This window comes from Convolutriloba macropyga, chromosome 15 (assembly GCF_964194025.1).
Source record: "Convolutriloba macropyga chromosome 15, txConMacr16.3, whole genome shotgun sequence".
NCBI classification, from domain to species: domain Eukaryota; kingdom Metazoa; phylum Xenacoelomorpha; order Acoela; family Convolutidae; genus Convolutriloba; species Convolutriloba macropyga.
Window position 1 is genome coordinate 27,925,616 of NC_134482.1, and position 24,378 is coordinate 27,949,993.

The 24,378-nt window shown below is 34.5% G+C and overlaps 1 protein-coding gene across 1 annotated transcript; it reads left to right on the forward strand.

The window, feature by feature from the left end:
• Positions 1-2,351: 2,351 nt before the first annotated feature.
• On the forward strand, positions 2,352-23,235 carry LOC142354138 (glutamate receptor 2-like). The gene is made up of 9 exons (XM_075406405.1): positions 2,352-2,389; positions 2,990-3,188; positions 3,576-3,650; positions 4,106-4,278; positions 10,124-10,242; positions 13,925-14,058; positions 18,720-18,914; positions 19,242-19,376; positions 22,613-23,235. Exons 1-9 carry the CDS (start codon positions 2,352-2,354, stop codon positions 22,760-22,762), a joined length of 1,218 nt encoding a protein of 405 aa, XP_075262520.1. The 3' UTR covers positions 22,763-23,235.
• Positions 23,236-24,378: the final 1,143 nt, after the last annotated feature.

The window sequence follows — 24,378 nt, forward strand, 5'->3', positions numbered from 1 at the left end:
TGTGAGACAAGGAGAAGAAAAATGCCCAGCAGAGCTGATGAGAGGTATAAAACCTAAGCTTCCAATTAGTAAATTATCTATTTTTGGTTGCACAGTCTTCATGAGGAAGAGGGACAGAGAAGTCAGCAAACTTGAACCCAAGGCACTGGAAGGAAAGTTTGTGGGTTACACTGAAAGAGAAAACGGATACCTGGTGTCAAGGAGTCTGAAGTGGGCTCAATCCCTGACAACAAAGAAACGGCTGACCTACAAGATGATGGGTCGGAACGGGGAATCTGGCACCCAGATGATGGTCATCAAGACGATGACAACAGAGAACAACAGGACGCATCTACTGCAATAAAGGAGGAGTGGCATGACGCAGGGAGCGTGAATACTCAAGAAACAACACTGAGACAAGAGGCCTCGGATGTTGGAGAAACAGCACTAGATGAAGGATCTACTGCAACAAGAGGGAGTCACAGAGACTCAGAGTCACTGGAAGACAGTGACACAGAAGACTTTTCACAGTTACAGACAGTTGGCTTCAATGAAGATGCACTGGAACACGCGGACAGAACAGAGCCCAGACGAGGGACACGAGCAAGGAATGTTCCGCAATTTTTTGGAGAAGTCAGGACCCATCTTGCTGTGACTGAAGGCGACTATGTGGAACTCAAAACAGTCTACGAAGCCAAGCAATGTGACGATTGGGACCAGTGACACCGGGCAATGAAGGACGAGGTCAAGGCACTCCAAGACAACGAGACTTGGAACCTATTAACCTATTGAGACCACCCACAGACAGGGACGTCATACCGAGCAAATGGGTCTCAAAGTGGAATTGGGACCCAGTGGTCAAGTGGACAAATACAAAGCGCGCTATGTGGCAAAAGGCTTCAAACAAGTGGAAGGACTAGACTACTTTGAGACTTTTGCGCCTACCTGCAAGCCAGAGACATTCAGGATTCTATTTCAGCTATCAGCGAAGCAGGGCCATGTGATGCACCAATTTGATGTCAAGACTGCTTTCCTGCACTCACCAATCGAGGAAGAAGTGTATCTGGAACAGCCACAGGAGCTTGTAAAACGCGGATCAGATGGGGAAAAGTTAGTATGTTAACTAAATAAATCAATTTATGGTTTGAAACAGGCTGCTAACAACTGGTACAAAGAGCTGGCAAACTTCCTGCTGAGACAGGGGTTCACCAGAAGCAGGAACGATCACTGCTTGTTCGCAAGATCTGAGGCAGAGGATCACACCTTCATCTTGGTCTGGGTTGACGACATCATAGTAGCATCAAGAAGTATGACAGTGGTCTTTGATGTCAAGAAGGCACTAGAAGCAACCTTTACATGGAAGACAGAGGGAGACTACACTGGTTTCTGGGTCTAAGAATCAGACGAGAAGATGGCAAAGTCACAGTCGACCAAGAACGCTACATGGAAACAATGCTTGAGCGGTTTTAAATGGATCGATGCAAACCCTCAAGAACTCCAGCTGATTTGAATTTGAAACTTCAGACAGCACAGAACTGAGACGAAGAAGTGGACCGAAGAGGATCTACAGAAGCTTGGTTGGATCACTTCTCTATCTGGTCAAACAGACGAGGCCAGACGTCATGTTCACATTCAACATTCTGTCCAGACACATGAATGCACCTACCAATCAACACTGGATGTGCGGAAGACGACTTCTGAGATATCTTCAAGGTTCAAAAGGTTTAAAACTTACTTACACAAAAGAGGCTAGTTATGATTTAGTGGGGGAAAGTGATTCAGACTGGTCTGGAGACCTGAACGACAGAAAATCAACAACGGGCTATTACTTCAAGCTCAACGGACGTGGCGCAGCACTCAGCTTGGGTGTCAAGAAGCAGGCCACAGTTGCTCTTTCTTCATCAGAAGCAGAATATCAGGGCATGGCAGCAGCAGTTCAGGAAGCTCTCTACCTGAAAGAACTTCTAGAGGACTTTGGCATCCAACAGAAACGTCCAATAGCAATTGGAGAAGACAACCAAAGTTGTATCAGACTCTGCCAAAACCCAGTCATGCACAAAAGGAGCAAGCACATCGAAACAAAGTTTCACTTCATCCGGGACAAGACGGAGGATGGGACTATTTCAATTCATTACGTCCCTACAGACAAAATGGCAGCGGACATCTTCACAAAGTCCTTACCCGTTTCGAAAGTGGAAACATTCAGAGCAGTTTTGATGGGAACAGACTCTACGCAATCAGCTCAAGTCTGAGTGGGGGTGTTAGAATATCGATCAAACTATAGTCTTAAACTTAGTGAGAATTAGAAAGAAAGTTTGACTTACCAGATTAGAAAGGCAAGCAATATGACTTCGATCAAAGAAATTATATGAATGAATCGTGAAGAAATAGTGCTTAGAATCAATATTCGGTTCAAATTGGTGAATCTAGATAACTATTATTAGAGTTAGATTAATTGATGTAAAATCTTCCCAGCATGTATTAAATGATGATGATATCTCCGGAAGTGTGAATGAATTAGAAAGGTGCAAGTGCATTCCATTTATGGTTCTCTTTGCGACTGATTTGCAGAAGCAAACCATATTGGGTAAACTTTGCGACCCCCACTATAAATCAAGGTGCTAAGATTAATTTTGTATCTTGACTTTTTCACACTGATAATGGGTGTATATACAGCTGATTTTTGAGTCCTTTTTCATCCTCAAATTCAAATCACCATCTTGATCTAATAATCAGATCTCTCCTGTAAATCTCTAAAATCTACTGTAAAATATCATTTTGTTATTTTCTCATTTTTGAGAAATTAATTCTTTTACTTAGTTAAAAACGCTTTTTATTCCGCTTGCGAAAGTCCATAACCCAACAAGTTTTATAGGGTCACTATAATTGATTGTCTGCAATAATTAATAAAGTATAACCACAATTATTGTTTCGCTATAATTTTACAAAGATTTAGGCCTGAGCCTGGCTGATGTCGGGATGTCTAATTTTACCCTTTTTCATCAAACAGGGCTCCAGCTTCCAGAATAGTGGGTGGGGTGTGGTGGTTCTTCACCCTAATTATAATCAGCAGCTACACTGCCAACTTAGCCGCATTCCTCACTGTAGAGACTATGATCATGCCCATCAACAATGCTGACGAACTCTCTGATCAAACTGAGATTGCATATGGCACCAGACAGTCCGGATCTACCATGAGTTTCTTCAAGGTAATCAATGGCTGTTGTTCAAGTAATTATTTTTCTTTCCTATTTAAAGAGAAGTTATTGTTCAGGATTATCACTCACGTTTTTTTCGAATTTGTTCGATTTCGTCTCAATTCGTACATATATCTTACAAATTTACCATTTGACCACGAGATTTGAAACCGACCATCGAAAGCAATTTTTTTTGCCATGATAGCACTAATCACTTTAAACTAAGCAGTTATAGTTCTTTGGTAAGATTAGGGTACTCAAGCAACTCCATTATGCTGTTAGAATATTTTTCGAGGGGGGGGACGAATTACTCGGGCTTCCGAGAATTAATAATTGAGTTACAGTTGGGAAAATTTTTTCAGACAGTTAGAAGCACGCGTAATTTTTGTCTCTGTTTAGAATTCACAGATCAAGACTTTCGAGAGAATGTGGGATTTTATGAGTGCCAACTTTGCAGAGGTCATGGTTGCTGATGTTAGTATGAATACCTTACCTTTATATATTCAGGTATCCACCTTTTTGAGAAAGGATGCTTTTTCGAGTAATTTTCAAAAACTATAAACTATAAGTTGACGTTATCGTCGCTTTTAGATATCCGAAAAATTTTGCAGATTTTTGCCTTTTCTTCGACGGAATCGTTTTCGGTAACTTTATGGCTATAAGTTGGCATCCCGACTCCGCTAATGCGGATAAAATTCATGACTTCTTTGCTTTTTGGTTTTTGATACGATTATGAGTTTTGATTAATGATCACCCGCCTCTATTTTGTTAGTTAATCGATTCATAATTAATAAAGCTTCTATCTGATGCGTACAATTAACCAGCATAATTTACTTAGCGTAATTAACTTAGCCTTAATTGTTAACCTGTAAAATTAACATCACAATTTGTGGTTTCCTATTGGTGAAATGGCTATGGTGTCGTTTCAGAACATACAAGGGATAGAGCGAGTGCGTGAGAGTAACTCGAAGTATGCCTTTCTGATCGAGAGTGCAATGAATGAGTTCATAGCCCAGCAGAAACCCTGTGACACTATGAAAGTGGGTCCTAATCTGGACTCGAAGGGGTACGGCATTGCAGCCGAGTACGACTCTGCTATCATGTAAGTGTAATAATAATAAACATAGCAGGACAAGTCCTGACGTACAATTCAAAGAATTTTCATTGACTAAACAGAAAAGTAGACCTAGAACGGACTATGAATGGATTGAAAAAACCATTTAGAAAAAATCATATCAAAAAGTAAGAAAAAAAAAACAAAAAAACAATGTCAAAATGCCTCATGTGAACAAAAAAACCACTAGCGAGAAATGAAAATTAATTCAAACAAAAAATTAGGCCTAGAATGAGCTGTGAATGGATTGGGAAAACCTTTTAGAAAAAAAATCCGATCCAAAAAATTGAAAAAACAGTAAAATTCAGAGTGAAATTGCCGCATGTGAACAAAAAACCACTACCGATAAAGCGAATTTTTGTTCAAACACCGTATTCTCACTCTACTTTAAAATTAGAGCAAAAAAATATGACGCCGCAAAACCACTCGCTTTTTCGCTTCATTTTCTGTTTCGACGTGACCAAAATCACTACTCCAATTTGACTTCAAAAATCATGAAAATGTGTGAACAGATCTTAAAAAAAAACATAGCCGGAAGAATTCCGGAAACGACTCGAAGTGAAAATCCATTTAAACGCCATCCAACTACTCATCAAACAAAACGTGCCTTCACTAATTTATGATTATCTTGAAACAAAGTCATGAAACAAAAAAGTAAAAACAATAAAATCAAATCTGTTAAAAAATGAGAAAAAATCTAATCAATTTTTGTTATAAATTGAGATCCCGAAAAAACTATCTCTGCCAATATAACTTCATCAAAACAACTAGTACTTACAAAAACGACTTATGTGAATTTTGAAAAAATACTTTAGGCTAAAATTATGAAAAAAAAATAGCTCTTAAAAACAACTTTCACTGAAAAACTGGAAAAAGTTACTATTTTTTTTAATATTTCAAAAACATATAAATCCAAAAAAATTCTTTCAGCCAGTAGGGTATCCAAATGCTCGCAAAACAATAGGCAAGTCATAATAGGCACAGAAACTTAGCTAAAACAGAAAAAACGAAGAACTGCAAAAGATTAAGAAAAATAGTTCGCCATTTTTTTGTCATATTTCTCAACAAAAAAATGATTCTTACACACAAAACTGTAACCAATTGTTACCATAAAATTGCTCAAGTAAAAGGGGTTTCTTCAATACCCTTTTGAGCCAGTAAAACAAAATAATCGTCAAAAAAACGCAAAAATTAGCCCGAAAATCAGCAAAATAAATTAAAAACCTCCGAATTATCATAAAATTCATACTAATTTCCAGAAACCTTTAAATCACTACTGAAACCAGACTAAAATTAAAACAAAATCATAACCAAACCTCTTAACCAAAATAAATAATAAAAAACTGCTCCAAAATGCCGCACGTGAACAAAAAAATTTCGCTCGCTTAGAGAAAAATTTTTCACACATCAATTTCTCGCTCTCTCAAAAACAGCGGTATGAACAAAAACCACTCTCTTTTCTCTCCGCTCTTCACTTTTGTTCAGCACCAAAATCACTCCAAATTTTTTCACGCGTTTCATTTCCCGCTTCAAAAATCACTCCAATAAAATTGATTAAAAAAAAGGACTTCTCCAATACTCCTCTTCGAGTCGTAAAAAAGACAGAGCCCCAATACAATTCAAATTATTTGAATTGTAATAATAAATTGTTCTCGAGTAGGATGTACATTTGTTTGCAACACATATGGTATAAATTATGTACCCAAATAACAAATCTACTCAACAGGTCATCAAAAGGTCCTAGTCTAGCGATGACCAGTACCATTACTATGATCAAGGTGTGAATGCGTGGCGTATCGTGTTAAGAGAAAATAGGGGAACAATGTAGTAATTGTGCTCGAAAAAGCTTGCCTGATCTTGGAAGTCTTGATAGGTATGACATTGGTTTTTTCGTGAAAATGGCCTTGTTATTATTTGTCAGAATTTGTGATATCTTGTCAGACTTCAGATATCTTGTGATCAGTTTATGAAGAGGTGAAAAGACAGATCTTTTCGCTTGGTCTATTAAAAACAAAACATTGTATAACTTAAACCAATGTTTGATCGAAAAGTTTAAGCCAAGCTAAAAATAACAACGGCACTTTTCAATTATGTGTCCTACAACTGCCACGAAACAAGTCAAGATTGGCTTCAAAAGCTTCAAAAAATAATTAAAGTCCAATTTCCTAAAGTAAAACGTGACCAAAATATATTATACTAATGATTTTGGAGTAAGATTTGATGTATACATATTTGCTCACGCACAAGCCTGTTTTCTCCAGGTTCAACTCAACAATTCTAATTGATACTACTTTCTGTTAAACCTGCGAGCAATATGAGCGGCAAATGACATTTATATTTAGCTTGATAGGATTTCACCTAGCAATGACAGTTTTAAATTGGATCAAATCTTACTCCAAAATCGTTGGTATAATATATTTTGATCACGTTTGACTTTAGGAAATTGGACTTCAATTATTTTTTGAAGCTTTTGAAGCCAATCTTGACTTGTTTCGTGGCAGTTGTAGGACAGATAATTGAAAAGTGCCGTTGTTATTTTTAGCTTGGCTTAAACTTTTCGATCAAACATTGGTTTAAGTTATACAATGTTTTGTTTTGCATATATGCAGATGCAGAATTTTTTTTTAAAAAAAAAACTTGATATCACCATTTAAACCTAACAAACAAAATCTGTGTGTTGAATGTGTCAAAAATTTCACAATGTTTTACAAAAATATTACCAGTTTTCAAATATCAAAATTTTCAATTCTTAGATAGAAATAAACGCCAAATAATTGGATATCTAACACACTGGGATTCACTATTACTTGCCAGTCCTTTGTAAAGTCATAACCAATACTGGGTAAGTCGTGGATCCTAGAAACCCAGAAACTTTAAATTTTAAACGTACAAGAAAAACGTAAAGGCACCTATGTATGTTTTAGTCTCAATAAATGATTTGATCGGTTTTATTGTAAAAAAATCGCATCGTAATTTATCGAATTGAGAAAGGAACTGTCGCGTCATTTTTAAGGAAGATTAAACCTAACAGTGATAGTTTTTTTGAGACTAAAACAAAAAGTTTTCGTTGATTTGACTACAAATTGGACAAAACGAAGAACTAAGAATTTATGAAAGAATTAGGAGGTGTTGCTTATTCTTCTATACTAGGGAAAGTAAAAAGAGGTTGAATCTGATCAATCAAAAAGTTATGCCTTTGTGCTGCTCCTCATAACTAGATGACAATTGCTAAAAAAACTTTGAATGTTTTTGTAGAAAAATAAGTTAAAGAACAAAAACACTTTTATCTAATTTTTATTTTGTAACTGTTTGTATGCGAAAAAAATGTGAACACCATTACATGTGCTACCTTAAGATTTATATGATGCATGCAATCGCTTTGTGTTTCTTACTGGCAGATGCTGAAATTTATTGAAACTTTGGGATTTGAATATTTTCATGGAATCAAAACTAAAACCAAATGGTAAGAAGGAAATAACTATATCAGGATACCTGGTGTTAGTTGGAATAAAGATCAAGTAAGTTTTAACCGCGTCTACCCATCTTAGCGGTATGGTTTTAGCGTTAAGACGATTTCATGCTTTTTTGTTAAATTCGGGTCTTTAAACCATTGCAAAATTTCTAGCTGGAATTTAAACCAGCTCGAGGTCTTTTCTAAACATGCTCCGAGGGATTAATCAGAGTAACAAAATAAAGATGCAAATCCAGGCTTGAAAAGTTCTTATTATTTTTGAATTGCATTTTCTGCTGGTGTATTGACTCGACTGCGTTAGACGGGTGATGTTACTGTCTTAATTTCCAGTGAAACACATTACTGTTTCAGATCAGAACTTAGAATCAAGTTTCAGATCAGAAACTAAGTAATCCACATTTCTCAAAAAACTGATCTAAGTATACTTTACCTGTTTTCGAAATTCTACGTTTGTTTAATATTTTCTTGTGTCTAATAGAAAGCAATGTGAAAATGAGGTATATTTTTGTGAAAACAAAAACAGAAGTACTGCATAAGTTCGCACGCTTTTCTATCGCGTCAATTTCAAAAGCATACTTAAATAGAGCTGTGAAATCTTTACTACATCAGAGATTCTGATTTGCATCTAAACTCCAGTTCCTATATCTTAGAACAGCCATCAACCAATGATTTATTGCTAGCAATTTGATAGTTAATTCGGGGCAAAAGTCAAACAAAACAACGTCATAATCCTGCAGCTAAGCCAATCGCTCACCTAGTAAATTCGGGGCTTAGATGTGAGAAACACGCGGCAAAACACAAGCATTTTACACAGCTTTTTTCTTTTGAAAAATGTTCATTGTTTGGCATCACTTCACCAAGAAAACGTTCTTGTTTTTTTAAATTAACGCCACTGATATCTTTATCACAGTTAAATAGTAGTTGCACAACTAACGACATAGTATAGTGCTATGCGCGGTGGGGCTCAGAAGTTTTAAGGTTTAGGTTAGCATAGCACTTTTTTCTGCTTTTTTTCTTCCTCCTTTACTTTACTTTATTTTTCTAATCTCTACAATTTTTTCTTTTTGAACCTTAGTTATTAACTGTTGCAACTGCATATTTTCTTACTTTCCCTCAATTTTAACAGGGTTTAACTACCTTCATGAACATAATTACACTTTTTACGACCAAAACAGCAGTTTATAGCGCAGTCCTCTAATTATATGATCAAATGGGGCGCGGTAGTTCAATCCCCTCCACGAGCGCAGCCCTATTTTTATTATTATTGTTTTTTTTTAATTATTATTCTTACTTCTTTCACTCTCTGTTTATATCTCCCTGTCACACCTTACTTCTCGATTTATTAATCCTAATCACCGACTTTTTTCTTATGAATAAAAAAGTTTTTTTGATATCCTACCACGCTTAATAAACTTTTCCCAGGCTAGCCAAGAACTTCAAGAAAAAGAATAAATGCAAGCAGAGCCAGCAGAAGCTCTTCCTGGCGCTTGAATTGGCTCTCCGCAACAAGAGCAATCAATTGTTTTAATGGAATAACGGGAGCTTAAACTCATCATTCAGAAATCAAACTTTCTCTTTTACTTATTAATGCCTTTTATAATGATTGAACTTGTTTGTACATACATTAAAAACAATAATGGTCTACTATTACAGAGATTCTGATATTAAATAATCTTATCTTATAACTCAGATTTGATCATCAGTCCATGTATGTTGAAAAGGAAACAATTATATGTTGAAAAGGAGGCAATTGTTTGAAATGTTTGGTTCTTGAAATACAAAACAGATTTCCAAACTTCTGTTTTCCCAAAATCTATAGAGTGAAACAAAATGCTCCTTTTTTTCTTGACAGGGAACTATAGGTATATTGACCCAACATAATAAACAACAATTGATTTGAAATGTCATTCGGAAAATTTTATGTTGAACACATCGTTTGTAAGTTTTGTATCACCAGAAACTGAAGTTTTCTTTTTTCAAATAATTCAAATAATCTCCAACTGTTTGTGTGAAGGCATAAAAGAATTATGTTCCTTCATGACAGTTTTCCTTTATCAAAACAAAAATCTTTTTTCGTGTATTGTTTTTTATCTGTATCGCGATTTGTCGCAAGCCAATACTTGGAGCCAAATGAAAAAGAAACTTTCAACAAAACTGTGATACAGTCGAATCAGCAGGACCAGAAGTTTGAAAGTTTTCTTCAGCACAGTCCAATTGATTAACCGTTAAGGAAAGAAAATTATGAGAAGTTTTCTACTATTTATGTTGTGTACGCATTAAAGTTATGTGAAACTTTTGCTCATTAAACTCATGGCTAAATTTAACTTAAAACGATGAAACATCCGATGTTTTTTTTGCTAGCAAGAACATCACTCTGCGTATCCTGCAGTATCAGGAGGAGGGGGAACTAGCCAGACTGAGGCAGATGTGGTGGATTGACAAGGGAGAGTGTGGGGGGTCATTCTCATCAACTAACACAGGTAACACATTCTGTAGGGACCTAAAAGCAAGACAATGTCACTACTCGGCAGGTCAAATGTCTACTCAATCATACTGGAATTTGCATCGTGTAAGATCTTATAAGACATCTCAACAAGTTTTTTTATCGTGTAAAATCTTATCAGTTACATATCAGGACTGTAAAATCTCGTGAGCACTTATCAGACAAACACACAGCCTTGAAAATTTTTAAATCTTGTAACGTACCCTATGGTACCAAAAAGCTACGTACACCTAAATATTTTTAAAAAAGCAATAGAAACAACAAAAAATATAACATTTTGAGTTCAAATTAGTTCTCTAATAATGCGTCATTACACCTTTAGCTTTTTTAACGTCTAGTAGACGGTTTGTATAGTTTTCATACAGGTTTCTCACGACGTCTGCGTCAATTTCATTCCAAATCTCATACACTTTTTCTTCTAAATTTTCCCAAAAAACTGTCTGTTTTCGTAATCGCTGCTTCAAAATCGCCCATAAATTTTCAATAGGATTCAGATCTGGACTGTATGCTGGCTATTCCAGTACCTCCCACTCGTTTTGTTGGAAGAAATTGCCGATAATCTTCGATTTATGCACAGGAGCATTATCTTGCTGAAAAATAAGGTCCAGGAAATGCATTCTTTCTTCGTAAATTTTCAAAATTTCCAAATAAACGACAGCGTTTAGCTTGTTTGGACACTTAACAAGCAATTTCCGTCCATCTGATTGTATTGCACCCCAAAACATAAGTGATCGTCTGTCCGAACTCAAATTTTTTGTGTTCTTTTCAAGAAATCTTCCATTTTTTCGAAAAACTCTAACAATTCCGTCGCTGGAGATGCGCACCCTTGTTTCATCAGTAAAAATCACATTCTGCCAGAAAGAGAACGGCTTCTTGAGCATATTGATACACCATTTTGAACGAAAACACTTGCTTTTATTCTTCAAACTGACTTTTTTGCAGCATTTCTTGAAAAAACGCCATATTTTTTGAGAATTCGTCTAACTGTACCTCTGGAAATTGTATCGTAGCAAGAGAAAGCGTTATGAGCCACACGACTTCGCTCCAGTGAAGTTTTGGGATCTTTCAAAGCATCGGCAACTATTTTTTTTCTGATTTTTTGACAATTTGGGGGTTTGTCAACTTCCGCTCGATTTTTGGGCCTCGAAACTGTTGTTTTTCAGGTAATGTTGTATGCATACTGTGCACTGGATCTTGATTTTAATTTGAGTTGCTTTTGTATTTTAGACCATGAAAATCCGACATCTCTTAGCGTAACAACTTGGCAAACGGTATAAGAACAAAGCGGTTTAACCATCTTTTCTGTTTAAGCGGAGAAAGTGAGAATGAAATATCTCTTAAAACTTCTAAATTTCACACCTTTTTTCACGCCTTGTCGCAAATCATGCTTATGAAGCACGAATCAGAAATCTTGCTGTACGTAGCTTTTTGGTACCATAGTGTACTATAAGACAAATTTATGTGCGCAAAAGGTTCAAAATATTGCTTATAACGTAATCAGAGGAATATCGTCTCGCTTTTTTTAAATAAAACTGGCAGACAAACTCTTGACAAAACATCAACATTAATGATGTTGTATATATTACATTAGCGGATCCATTTATGTAAACTTATATATGCATTCTCTCATAACTATGAAATGTAATTGCTAAAAGTAAGATGGCACCTCCCTAGTTTCACAAATTGAAAAAATTTGACGCAATTTTACTTCACCTTTATATCATTTTTCGCCAAAAATGATTTCATTAATGTACACTTGTAGTCATGCCAGCCCATGGAACACAGATAATACGTAATGGTAACTTGCCAGAATTTCCAACGTAAAGTTGATGTACTTTGTCGAAATTTTACAAGAAAAAATTGTTGCCTCACAATGGGATGTTTTCACCTTTATTCAACTGTTATTCATTTTGCGTTATGCAGTTAAGCATTAGAAAGAGAGAAGATGCGAAAGAATTAAGCTTTGTCGAAAAAGTTCATCTTCTGAGTTTATTAAGTTTACATTGGAGTATCTGGTAAGTTGACATTGCATATTATCTGAAATTCATAGTTAGGCCAGAGCACTGATATACAAGATCGTTAACTAAAAATAGCTTCCAAAAAGTTATTGCATATTGAACCATTTTGGCGACTGAAATTGAGTTTTTACTTTGTATAAATGTGAACTCACTTGTCGCGTTCAGCATATAACTGTTATCAATCAATATATTTAAACACTTTAATGGTTAACACCAGCGCAAGTTATCCTAAACAACCCAAATAATGCCTAATTGCTTTTTCAAATTTTTCAAATGCGATTGAAAAATAGTTTTTTGTTCAAGTTTTTTTGTGAGGTGGCGGTTGATGCCGTAAATGGTAGCGTGTGAAATGTTATATTTGAGTTGTTGAATAAAACTTTTTGCAAACGTAGGTCTCATTAGATCCTACACGATAATAAATTTTTTGCCAGGAGGCACTTTTGTGTTGAGTAAGACCTGGTTGCGGAAAAAAACCCACGGGAAAAAGATGGCCATGCCTTAGTGGCCCCTGGGACTTTATATGAAACTATCACAACCGAATAAATTAGCACGACATAATTAAATTTTAAAAGGGGGTTTTATTTCCGTGGGGGTTTGTTTACGTGGGAGTTTATTTCCTACCTAAAGTTTAGTGTTTTTTTCCGTGGGGGTTTATTTCGCAGACTCCGTAAGACCTTATTAAATAGATTTTTTATTGTTTAAGACCTGACAATGTTTTACAAAGTCTTAGTTAGTTATTGCAATAACAGTGCTGATAATCATCTATGTCAGAAATTTGAAGAATCTTACCCAATAAAACTCCAGAAGCACTGGGAAGAACTGATTTAAAGCAATCGAACTTTATTATAAGCTCACTTTGCAATTTATTTTGCAGTATCCATTTTATTAGGGATTTAGCTTATTCATAAATTTACAATAACTACACGGGTCGAAATTAAATGGTTATCATGCAAGATTTTGGCAGATTCTGCCAAGATCCTGCAAGAATATGCATATTCTTGGAAGGTGGCTGCCCGAATTTTGCAAGATAACCATTTTTCTGCCAGAATCTTACAAGATAGCCATTTCTTCTGCCAGAATCTTACAAGATAGCCATCTTTCTGTCAGAATCTTACAAGATAGCTCTTTTCACAACTACAATTTACCTTTGAGAAACGCGCTAAATCCACTCCTAAGTCCTTGAAATCTTAAACTGAAAATATTAAAACAACTCAATAATTGAATGTACACATAATCTGGGCATCGACAAAAGCAAGAGAAAAAAAGAACACCAGGAAAATATTAATCGAAGGCAAAGGAAAAGGAGTCCTTCCATCTTTTCGCTTTCTTATTTTTTTCTTTTTTGTTCTTTTCTTGACTTTTTTTTTTCTTGAATATGGGTTGAAGATGGGTTGAAGACAGACTGAAGTCAATTCTTCGGCTGTTACATGGAGAAAAAAATAAGGCAAAGATAAAAACGCCTAAAACACTATAAATTGATGCAATTGTTTATCAGATCATGTTTCAACTCAAATTGCATTGCTTTCTCGGATCATAATTAATTGTCTTTTTTGAAACAAATCAATTATAATTACAGTCATATTGTCAAACATGCCAATCACAAAAAAGCAACTTTTCATAGTAATTTCCACTTTTGTTCAGAGAACACGAATTCCTTGGGTCTGTCAAGTGTGGCGGGTATCTTCTACATTCTAATCAGTGGCCTAGTATTAGCCATGGTGTCAGCTGTCAGCGAGTATCTCTATAAGGCATACAAACTCCACAGAAGCCAAAAAGTTAGTATATCTATACAAATCGGTTATCCAGCTTTTTATCAATGACAATCTTTTTCAGCAGTCATCAAAAGAGTTTCAGATTTCCAAAAATGGATAAAATCGGAGACAAAAAACATTGATAATATTCACTATAAAAGAACTATAAAGACTAGCGCAAGAATATATCCGGACTCAAAACGAATTTACAGCTTTTTGTCCTGATTATGCCATAACTTTCAAAATTCGCGATGTTTGGAAATTTATGGAGAACTGTTTTCAAAATAGGTTTAGTTCTTAAAGTACAAATTCGATGTTTGCCGTTTACTGCAGTCAGGTTTTCTGCAAAAAGATTAATCAGAAGTAGGTGAAACAGCCGTTCACTTTCCTCCCAGAAATTGGTGAGAAATTCATTTTCACATGAGATCGAAAGAAAACTGAAATATTCAATCTCTCTCAATCAACAACTTTACTTCTCAAATTTTTTCTCGCGAATCGAACACAATGCGTAAAATATGGCATTGACTTAGGTATTCCATAAAGAACTGTGTTAGGACCTCATATTTTTCTGTTATATGTCAACGATTTTTCTGAAAAACTGGAAGGTGAAAATGATGTTGTTCAATTTGTGGATAACACTAGTATTATATGCAAATTTGAACGTAATGAAAATATTCCACAAAAAAATTGAAAAAAAAATAGAACAAACAGACAAATACTTGAGAGAGAATCAACTCGCTTTAAATGCCGATAAAACAGAGATGCTATTCTTTACAAATCATACTAATTCGGATCCAGAGTTTTTTATAAAGTCGAAGTTATCAAACCAGCTCATGCATGTCGTTAATTTGGAGTAAAAATTGATTTTCAAACCTAACCTTTGAACTCAGTTTTAAGCAAAATAGCTGATGCAATTCGCTCTCTATTTTTTAAGAAATCAAACTCCGTTGAAAGTAAGATTTGATGTTTTCAATTCAATTTTACTCTCACTTCAATCTTTCAGTGAAGCTTTCCTTCAAACTATGACAGCGAAAAACATAAACCCTATAAACAGACAAATAAAATGGGGAATAAAAGTTTGTTAATTTCGACAAAAATTTGACCACACCATTGATCTTCTCATTAAGGATCGTATCCAGCCAGCCGAAATGTTTGACGCGAAAGTTAGCCCAATGAAGCTACAAACAGATATAAGACACTGGAAATCATCCGTAATTTTTAAAATGTTCACTAGTCGCTATAACGCTAGACGAAACAACTGAACAAATCAAATTATTAATAAAAAAACGAAAACGAAATGGAGTAACAAATCTTTGATCTTGAAAAGTGTTCAAAAATGGATCAAAATGCCCTCTTCAATAAGAACTTTAACAGTAAAACTTTCTTCAAAATGTTTTAACCAAGTTTTTGCTCGATCAACACAAGAAAGTATCCGTTAATAGACAAATAGGAGCCTTCAAATCCTATTTTTACCTATGAAAACGAACAGCCACAATTTGAAGATTTTTATGTCAATAACAATGCTGATCATATTATTTAACATTTCAATGCATGTAGATATCTAACCTTAAAGTGATTTTCTGAGTAATTTACATGTTTCAAAAAAAAGAAAAACACTGAGACTCAAGTAAGGGCAGTTGCGAAATTGGTTGTTGAGCCAGGGTTTCAAAAAAAATTCTGGGGTGATGTATTTTGTTCAACATATTGTCTAAAATGGTGGGATAAACGTTGAGCCAGACTGTGTATCTCATTAATGTTATCAATAACGTTCAACTAGTTTGTTCCCCGACTAAAAATTCAATTCTCTCTGAAAATTTTCATCTGACTTAACTGTTACCTTTCCTTGCAATATACTTGAGCTGGCCACTTGCTAAATTTGAAGTTAACTGTTTTTCATTTAAAAAAATCGCGGTCAGTTCATTGAAAAAAATATGAAACTTTTACGTTAAATTAAATTACGTTTCAAAATTCTCTCTATGGATGGTTTTGGCATCAGAACCATGTATTTGGACTTTTAGTTAAACAATTGGGTGTTCTGGTGTATGTTATGGTTTTTCAAAGCAAGTGTTCATTTTTGACTCCAGTAATTCATAGATCAAATCAAGTTTGGATAACAATTACAGTGAGCTGGAGTTATTGCTTTAAACATTCAGCTGACAAAAAAAAACGTCTTGAAGAGTATTAGTTCAATTTTAGTTGAACAAATTTTGACAATAACAAATTTACTGGCAGCAAATGCATGGAAGGCTCCCTTTTTAAATCACTCATAACATTACGTAAATAATGGAACACTTGTTATGCTCCTCTTGATGTTTACCTTCAACTGTTACAGAATTAATTTTAACTACCATTGAATTTTTTTTAAAAATTACTCCCATACCTAAAATAGTGTTTAATAAATGGTGCAGTTTGGAGTTTTACCTGATTGCCCCAACAACAGCATAAATAGTTCCATTTTTCAAGAAAATAAGCCATTTAAATCATCAATATCTAAGTCAATTTCACTTCTACCAGCCTTTGGTAAAATTTGTGAAAAAAATTTATTAAAATCTGTTTAATTCGCTTTAGTGAAACAAAAATTTCTGTCGCAAAATTAGGTTGCAATTCGTCGTCGGCAACATTGAGAACATTGTCTACATTAACAACTCGGACCGAGTAAACTAGGTACAATTGATCAAACTCAGAGAATTTGACAAAACATTCTTTAATAGCTTCGAAAAAGTTGAAATCAAATTAATTCTGTCTACATAAAATGTTTATCATCGCAATCAATTCGGTTGTCTTGCATAGATTATTGTTTTACGGATTGATGAACATGTTTTTGAAAACAATGAACTTGCTCATTAAAGAACTTTGAAAACAATTTTTTGGAATCGCCTTTTAGACTCAATTGAAACACCATTGATTGGGCGTTCACTTTGCAATAACGAGGAACTTTATGCCTGAAACTGTTGCTTGTTCCCTTAATAATATTGAACTCGGACAAACGGAGAACAAAAATTTTTCATTCTGCGGAAAAACATACATTACAGATTTTTCTTAGACTCAATTGCTGGCTGTTGCGAAATTGGTTGTCGAGCTAGAAATTTTATGTCCAGCCTCTTTCAATAAAAAAATTTATGGGGTGATGTATTTTGCTAAATATATTGTCAAAAAAGTTGGGTTACACGTTGCACTAGACTGTGTATCTCATTAAAGTTATAATTAGCATTCAACTAGTATGCTCCCCCGATCAAAAATTATCTCTGAAAATTTTCATCTGATTTAACTGCTACCTTTTTTTGCAATATACTTGAACTGGCCACTCGCGAAATTTGAAGTTAACTGTTTTTGATTAAGTAAATCGCGGTCAGTTCATTAAAAAATATATACAACTTTTAAGTTAAGTTAAATTACATTTCAAAATTCTATCTATGGTTGATTTTGAGTCTCAGAGCCGGCTGTTTGGACTTTTAGTTGAACAGTTTAATTTTCTGGTGTATGTTACGGTTTTTCAAAAAAATGTATTTTGACTCCAGTAATTCAGAGATCAATTCAAGTTTAGATAACAATTATAGTGAGCTAAGGCTAATGCTTTGAACATTCAGTTGACAAAAAACGTCTGTAAGAGTTTTAGTTAAGTTTTAATTGACCAAATTGTATCAGTTATTCTTCATTACTGTGCCTTCTTTTGAAATTCGTTTTACAAGGGTCAAGATACCTCACTTTCAAGCAAACGTTAACAAAATCCATAAAATTCTTTGAAGAAAGTTAAGGACACTTTTCAATATGATTGTGTTTGCTTGTTTAGCTTAACTACATTTAGCACGATTCGAGCATTACAACATTTTTGACTAAAATAAGGTTGTTATAAAGTTATAAACATATCAACAATTTCATTTGCTTACATTGGAGCAGTATTGGCTAATGACTTTGGCAATGATAAATTTATTGGCAACAAGTGCATTGAAGGGCCCATTTTTTATCACTCATAACAACTACGTAAATAAGCACTTGTTATGCTCCTCTTGAACAATTTCAGAGAATTTGGGAAACATTTTTTAATAGATTTAAAAAAGTTGAAATCAGCATAATGCCGTTAACATAAAATAATTATTATCTCAGTCAAGTCGGTTGTTCAGCATGGAATATTGTTTTACGGATCTATCAGAAGACGTTTCTTGAAACCTATAAACATGTTCATTAAAAGAATACTGAAAACAATTTTTTGGAAGCGCTATTTAGATTCAATTGAAATACCATTGATTGGTTGATTGGGTGTTAAATGTGCAATGCCGAGGAAGTTCATGCCTAAACTGCTGCACATCCCTTCAATGATACTGAACTCAAAAAAAAAAACTTTGGAGAAAGGGAGACCAAGAATTTTTCATTCTGCGGAAGAACATACATGAAAGATTTTCCTTAAAATACTATTTATATTTGCGCTGTTATATAGCAACCGTTTTGTTGAACGTCCGAAAGTATGTCAAATTAAAAATTTTTGTCATAGACGTTTACTACTTTATTTAATCGGTAACACTGTGTCGCTCAAGAAACTTTTTTCGCATTTAAAATTTTTTTCATTATTTACTTGCTCAGCAATAAAAGTTACAAAACAAACTACAATCTGTCTGATGCACAATGATCAAGTCTCACTTAAAATTATTGTTAAGAGGTACTCTCACGATAATTTTTCCTGTCTTCAGAAGTCAGGCAATGGTTCCTTCAAACCCAACGTGCGCTACATGGTCACAGCTACAGACTCCATGTATAGACCCCCCAATGGTCACCCTGTGTTGGGGGGTGTTCCTGCCCCAGGTGCTGTAGGACCTCACGGGGTCATTGGGTTCAACTCCCTCCCCATGGCACCCGGAGCCATGATCGAAACGCAGCTACTACAGGTACCCTTGCATTTCTTTGGGTTGAATTTTGAAGGCAGGGTTTTTTTTGTTAATTCACCTTATGCTTATACCATGAACCCTCTTTTTGGCTGAGTTGTTCGGGTGATAAATTTAAAAAATCGCCGATTATCAGAACTATTTCAACAGAAACCTTTTGGTCATGATGGGGCAATCAAATTCCTACCAAAAGGGCCATTTTCGATAAGCATTTCCATCTGCATAGTATTTTACGCGAAAACGCAAGCTTGTGCCGAAAAAAGATAAACACACAAAAAATGTCAAAAAATGTCAACTTTCTATTCTTGATAATTCTTTTTTCATTTGTAGGGGGTGCCTCCCCCTATGCCTGGGATTGGGAGTGAGTTCGGGACAGAGTACGCACCCACTGAGTACTGGAGCAAAGAGAGTGGAAACAGGTACAGCTCAGTCGGAGAAAACCTCGGATCCCAATTCCATTTATTTGTAAGTGTGACAACATTGTCAATTCCTGGGTAAAAATGCAATTATATTGGGTTTGATTTATAGAATTTTGCAAGAATTATAGCAAATGCCAGAGAAAATTAACTTACCTCTTAGTTCATCGTACTCAATGCTAGTAGTCATAATATCGGATTTTGCGGTAAAAAAACTGCTTTTTTGGACTTGACAGCATTCTAAGTTGATAAGCTGTTGTTTGTTGTTGTTGTTGTTGTTGTTAAGTTGTTACGTTTATCAAACTATTTAAGCACAGTTTATATGGTCGAATTCTGTGGTAGACTTTCATCACGGCCACTTTTTGCTCAAAAACAAACTTATAATACCGCACGTGTTGATTCTGATTCCACGCTAAAGCCTAAAAATGGAGCAATAATAGTTTGACCTCAAAAATATTAACCAATTATTTTTCCAAACAAAAAAATCATAAACTTAGCGCAATATTAATTATTTAAAGAAATGAGTAAACAGCTCTAGTTTTGGTCACGTTTCTCTTAATTACAACTTAAAAACGAAAAATTCCATGTTGACAATGGAAAACTTTATTTTTAGTCCGATAGATTCTTTTGCAGCACAGAGCTCATTTCAGACCCTTATTTAAAACAGTAAATCTGCTTCTGGTTTATAATTTTTTTTATAACTGCAAGAACAAACATAAAAACACACAAATAGAACACATGAACATACTGAAAACGATAGAAAAAAATAGAGCACGAGAAACGGACAGAATTAGACATGGAGTTAGACGAGTAATGAAAAACTATTCGAGCTGGTAGATATAGCAATTTTTGGCCTATATATTTTTTTAATTTTGCTTTTTATAGGTATGAACTCTTTCTAAAATAGAACAAAGTTCAACGTAATAATAATATCTTTTTTCAAATTCCAAGTGAATCTCGAAAAAAAAATTTTGATTGGTATTATCTGCTCTAAGCGTTATTACAAATAAAAAATTAAAACTTATTTTAATTAAAAGTTATTAGAATTTTCAAATAAAATTATATCTTTTACTTTTTTGAGACTTTTTTTATTGAATTTGATTTTTATCAAGTTTTTCTGAGATTTATTAGTTTTTTTTACGGTTGTGGATTTTTCGTGTCTCAAAACAACCCGGGTCGAGACCGAATGGTTAAGTTGGAGAATTTGCAATTTTGTCGCAAAATATTGCTCGTTTGCATGAAATTGCAAGTTTTCTGTGAAAGGTTGTTAACATGTAAGAATTTGCCAGTTTAACGGCTAACCTGTAAGTTTACTTGCGAGTTTATTCCGGTTAAACTCAAATCCTCTTGGTTAGTGTCAAGATACAATACCATCTAAGTTGACATGTGGTTACTTTTCAACTTTTTCAATTCTACGTACAGTTCCTTTTGCATTTCAATTAATAAATTGTAGATTTCAATTACCTTCTTCAAGACTGCTTTTTTTTATCAAGAAGTGTTCTTAAAATTCGATACTCTTGTTGACTTCGTTTGAAGTTTCATCTTCATATGTCAGTTTTTTTCTCAGATTAATTAATTTACCTTTCATTTTTATACCATTTTTTTCATTTTTATGATTTCAATTCGCATTTTTGCAGATTCCGTGTTTTTGTTTTAAACAGCAGTTTACATTCAAAACTTGAATTATTTTTTGTTTTTCCTGCAGTGTAGGAACAATTGTTATATTATATTTTAAGAACTTCGTAAACACATATGTTTTGAGTCAAATGTTTAATTTGTAAGAACCCTGTGAGTCGAATGGTTAATTTTCAAGAGCTTTGTAAGTCGAATGGTTAACCTGTAAGAACTTTAAACTCGAATGGTTAACTTGTAAGATTTTGTAAGTTGAATAGTTAACTTGTAAGATTTTGTAAGTTGAATGGTACATGAGACAAAATGTTTATCTAAATCATCCAAGCATTCATTAATGTTATTTTCAATGTAAGTCCAAATTTTTTTTTGGACCTGTAAATCCATTTTTTTTATTTAATTATACGTGAAATTGGTCGTGAGTTCCAGAAATACCAGAGAAAGTCATGTCGTTTTGACTGAAATATTCAATCATTTCTTTGTCTCTTCCTACCAGCACATCTTCTTTCAAAGGTTTCTGTAGATCCATTCATTTAATTTCAATCCTTATTTTGTTTCTTTGTTTTAATCCTGTAGGTATCGATTGTTTAAGTTTGACTGAGCACTGATTTTCTGGCCCTCATTTACAAATGCTTGCTCTCATTGAAAAAGTGTGTTTTTATCGGTTGTACTTTTCTCATTCTGCGCAAGAAGGGTTCAATTGAAATTTTTCAAAACTTGTGGAAACTGGAAATTTTGACAATTGGTAAAGTTGGGCTCTTATCTGCAGTCATAACTTGAAAGATCATGTATGATGTCATACCAACCATGAAATACTTCATTACACGGTCCATAAAAGACGCATGAAACCTAAGAAATCGCATTTTATTACAGAAATGTAACACATCCAAATAAAACACAGAAGATCTTAGGACCTGGTCTGATTGCTAAGAAATTTGTGAAGGGATGTCCTATAAATTTGCCCAATCGTCTTGATTTGTCTGTGCTGACTTGTGTTGTCTTGATTTGTAGACCTGAATCGATGTTGGTCTATGTTGGTAGTGTTCTGTTGTTCATCTATTTCCTGGGGAATTACTCAGAATGATTACTCGAACTGATCCCAGAATGAAGTCCGCGACCCAAGACAGGCATTGGCCAGACCGACCATACCCAAAGATAGGTATTGGCCAGACCGACCATACCCAAAGATAGGTATTGGCCAGACCGACCATACCCAAAGATAGGTATTGGCCAGACCGACCATACCCAAAGATAGGTATTGGCCAGACCGACCATACCCAAAGATAGGTATTGGCCAGACCGACCATACCCAAAGATAGGTATTGGCCAGACCGACCATACCCAAAGATAGGTATTGGCCAGACCGACCATACCCAAAGATAGGTATTGGCCAGACCGACCATACCCAAAGATAGGTATTGGCCAGACCGACCATACCCAAAGATAGGTATTGGCCAGACCGAACAGACTTTGGCCACCCTTGTCCAGACTAAACAGACTTGGGTCGCGGACTTCATCCTGGGATATAATCATTCATGATTCTCATATTTACTACCAATAAACCAAATATGGTGGCATTACCCCCATATTGTTTGATTTTCATGTACCTTTAACAAAGACGTATAAAATTTACACCGATTTTGTCAATTATTTCAGCCCTCAAACTACTCAACAGCCCTCCCTCCGAGCCACACCCTCCCTGATGTGAAGCAACTTCAGGCCAGAAGCGTCACTGCACTAACCTCCGCTGTCAATCCCAGCCAAGCTGGCCCAATGCAAACACCCAAAAAGTTTACAGATGTTTGAAATCGAATCAACAATATTATATTTTTCAGAGACAATGAATAACGTAGATACGGAATAAAAGCACTCAGTTATTTGGAGAAAAACCAGTCAGCTTTACGAACTAGTTTTGTCTCGATACAAAACCTTAAATTGTTCCTCCATCTCAAAAGAACGAGATGTTTAAAATTCGGAGTTTTACTATTATAGCCCCCATCATAATTGGAGTAGAAAAACCTTCTTTTACTTAAAGCATTATTACAATATTTATGCCATAATTAAGATAGTTAGAAAAACCAAAAGGAATTTTAATTCTTTGGGGAGAGCTCTAATGAAAAATGGCCAAAAAAGATTCAATAAACAATTCGCCGAAATGTTTTTGAAAAAAAAAATGTTGTAATTTTCTCTTTCTATTCCATGATTCTCATTCAATTAGCTGTAAATATTTGATCACTATTGCATTTCACAGATATAGAAATTTATTAAATATTGACTAATCTTTTTCTATCAATTGGTTGAATGGTACAAAAGCCATTTGAATGAACGTTCAACACAAACAAGAGTCATACTTATTTTGCTGGTTATAAAAGACAACAAATTATGACAGGTTAATAAAAGGAGATCAAATTTACGGATCAATCTATTGATTTCAAGAGAATTAGCTCATCTACGGAAAAAGGAAATAAGACGTAATTGTGTTTTTTTGTATTTTCATCTTCACGTTTATTGTTTTTACGCTGGTGTTACTTAAAAAGCAGATATAACCAAACTTCAAAAGTTTAACTAAAGTTGAACAAACTTTTTGTTGAATTCTAACTTAGACTGAAGTCTAACTAAACCTGAATCATTAAATGATTTTTAGGATAATAAACAAGAAATTTCAATACGGAGTGGAAGCAGGTTGTCATTCATTTGTTTTGGGACAAAGAAAAAGAAGCTCACAAAATGTTTAAAAGTATACGTTTGTTCTAAATATTGTTTTTTCGCTTACTTTGGAAAAAAAATTCAATTGCTGCCATCAATTCACTGATTTTATCTATGTGGCGTCTTTCTAAAAAAACATGGAACCATGGAAACCACAATTTAATCTTTGTTTCCATTCATTGTCCGACCTTTTGTTTTGTCGCAATCACAACATTTAAGGAGGCAATTAATTAACTATGCAACGCGCAATTATGCAAGAAACATGGCATATGAAGTCAAACATGGAATATGAAAAGATAATTTCGAAAAAAAAAATTCGACCTGGAAAATGCCAGAACTGAGAAAACAATGCCAGCGCCTTGAAAATTTAATTCGTTTTTTGAATCTGTTAGCTGAGATAGAGCTGTTTTGAATATAATATCAAAAAATAAATATTTCATCAAATAGACATTTTTGGAAAACAAGCCAAGCAGAAACCTAAAAATCTCAATTATGCCAAATCAAAAAGCCAAAAATTCAATTGGCTTTAATTTACAATTCATAATTAATGAAAAAATGAAAAGGGGTTGAAAACAGTTTTTTTTTAAAAAAGGTATCTAACTCCAATAAACAAGAAAAACAATCCAGTAGATCTAAAATCTTTGTGCCATTTTCGTAATAAAATTCGTTGTCAAAAATTTTAGAACAATTAATACTATAATACGTGGGAGAAATCC

Coding starts and splice junctions, on each gene's coding strand:
- LOC142354138 (XM_075406405.1), top strand. CDS start 2,352: ATGAATCGTGAAGAAATAGTGCTTAGAATCAATATTCG. Junction 14,059..18,719: donor AACTCCACAGAAGCCAAAAA/GTTAGTATATCT, acceptor TCCTGTCTTCAG/AAGTCAGGCAATGGTTCCTT. Junction 18,915..19,241: donor TCGAAACGCAGCTACTACAG/GTACCCTTGCAT, acceptor TTTCATTTGTAG/GGGGTGCCTCCCCCTATGCC.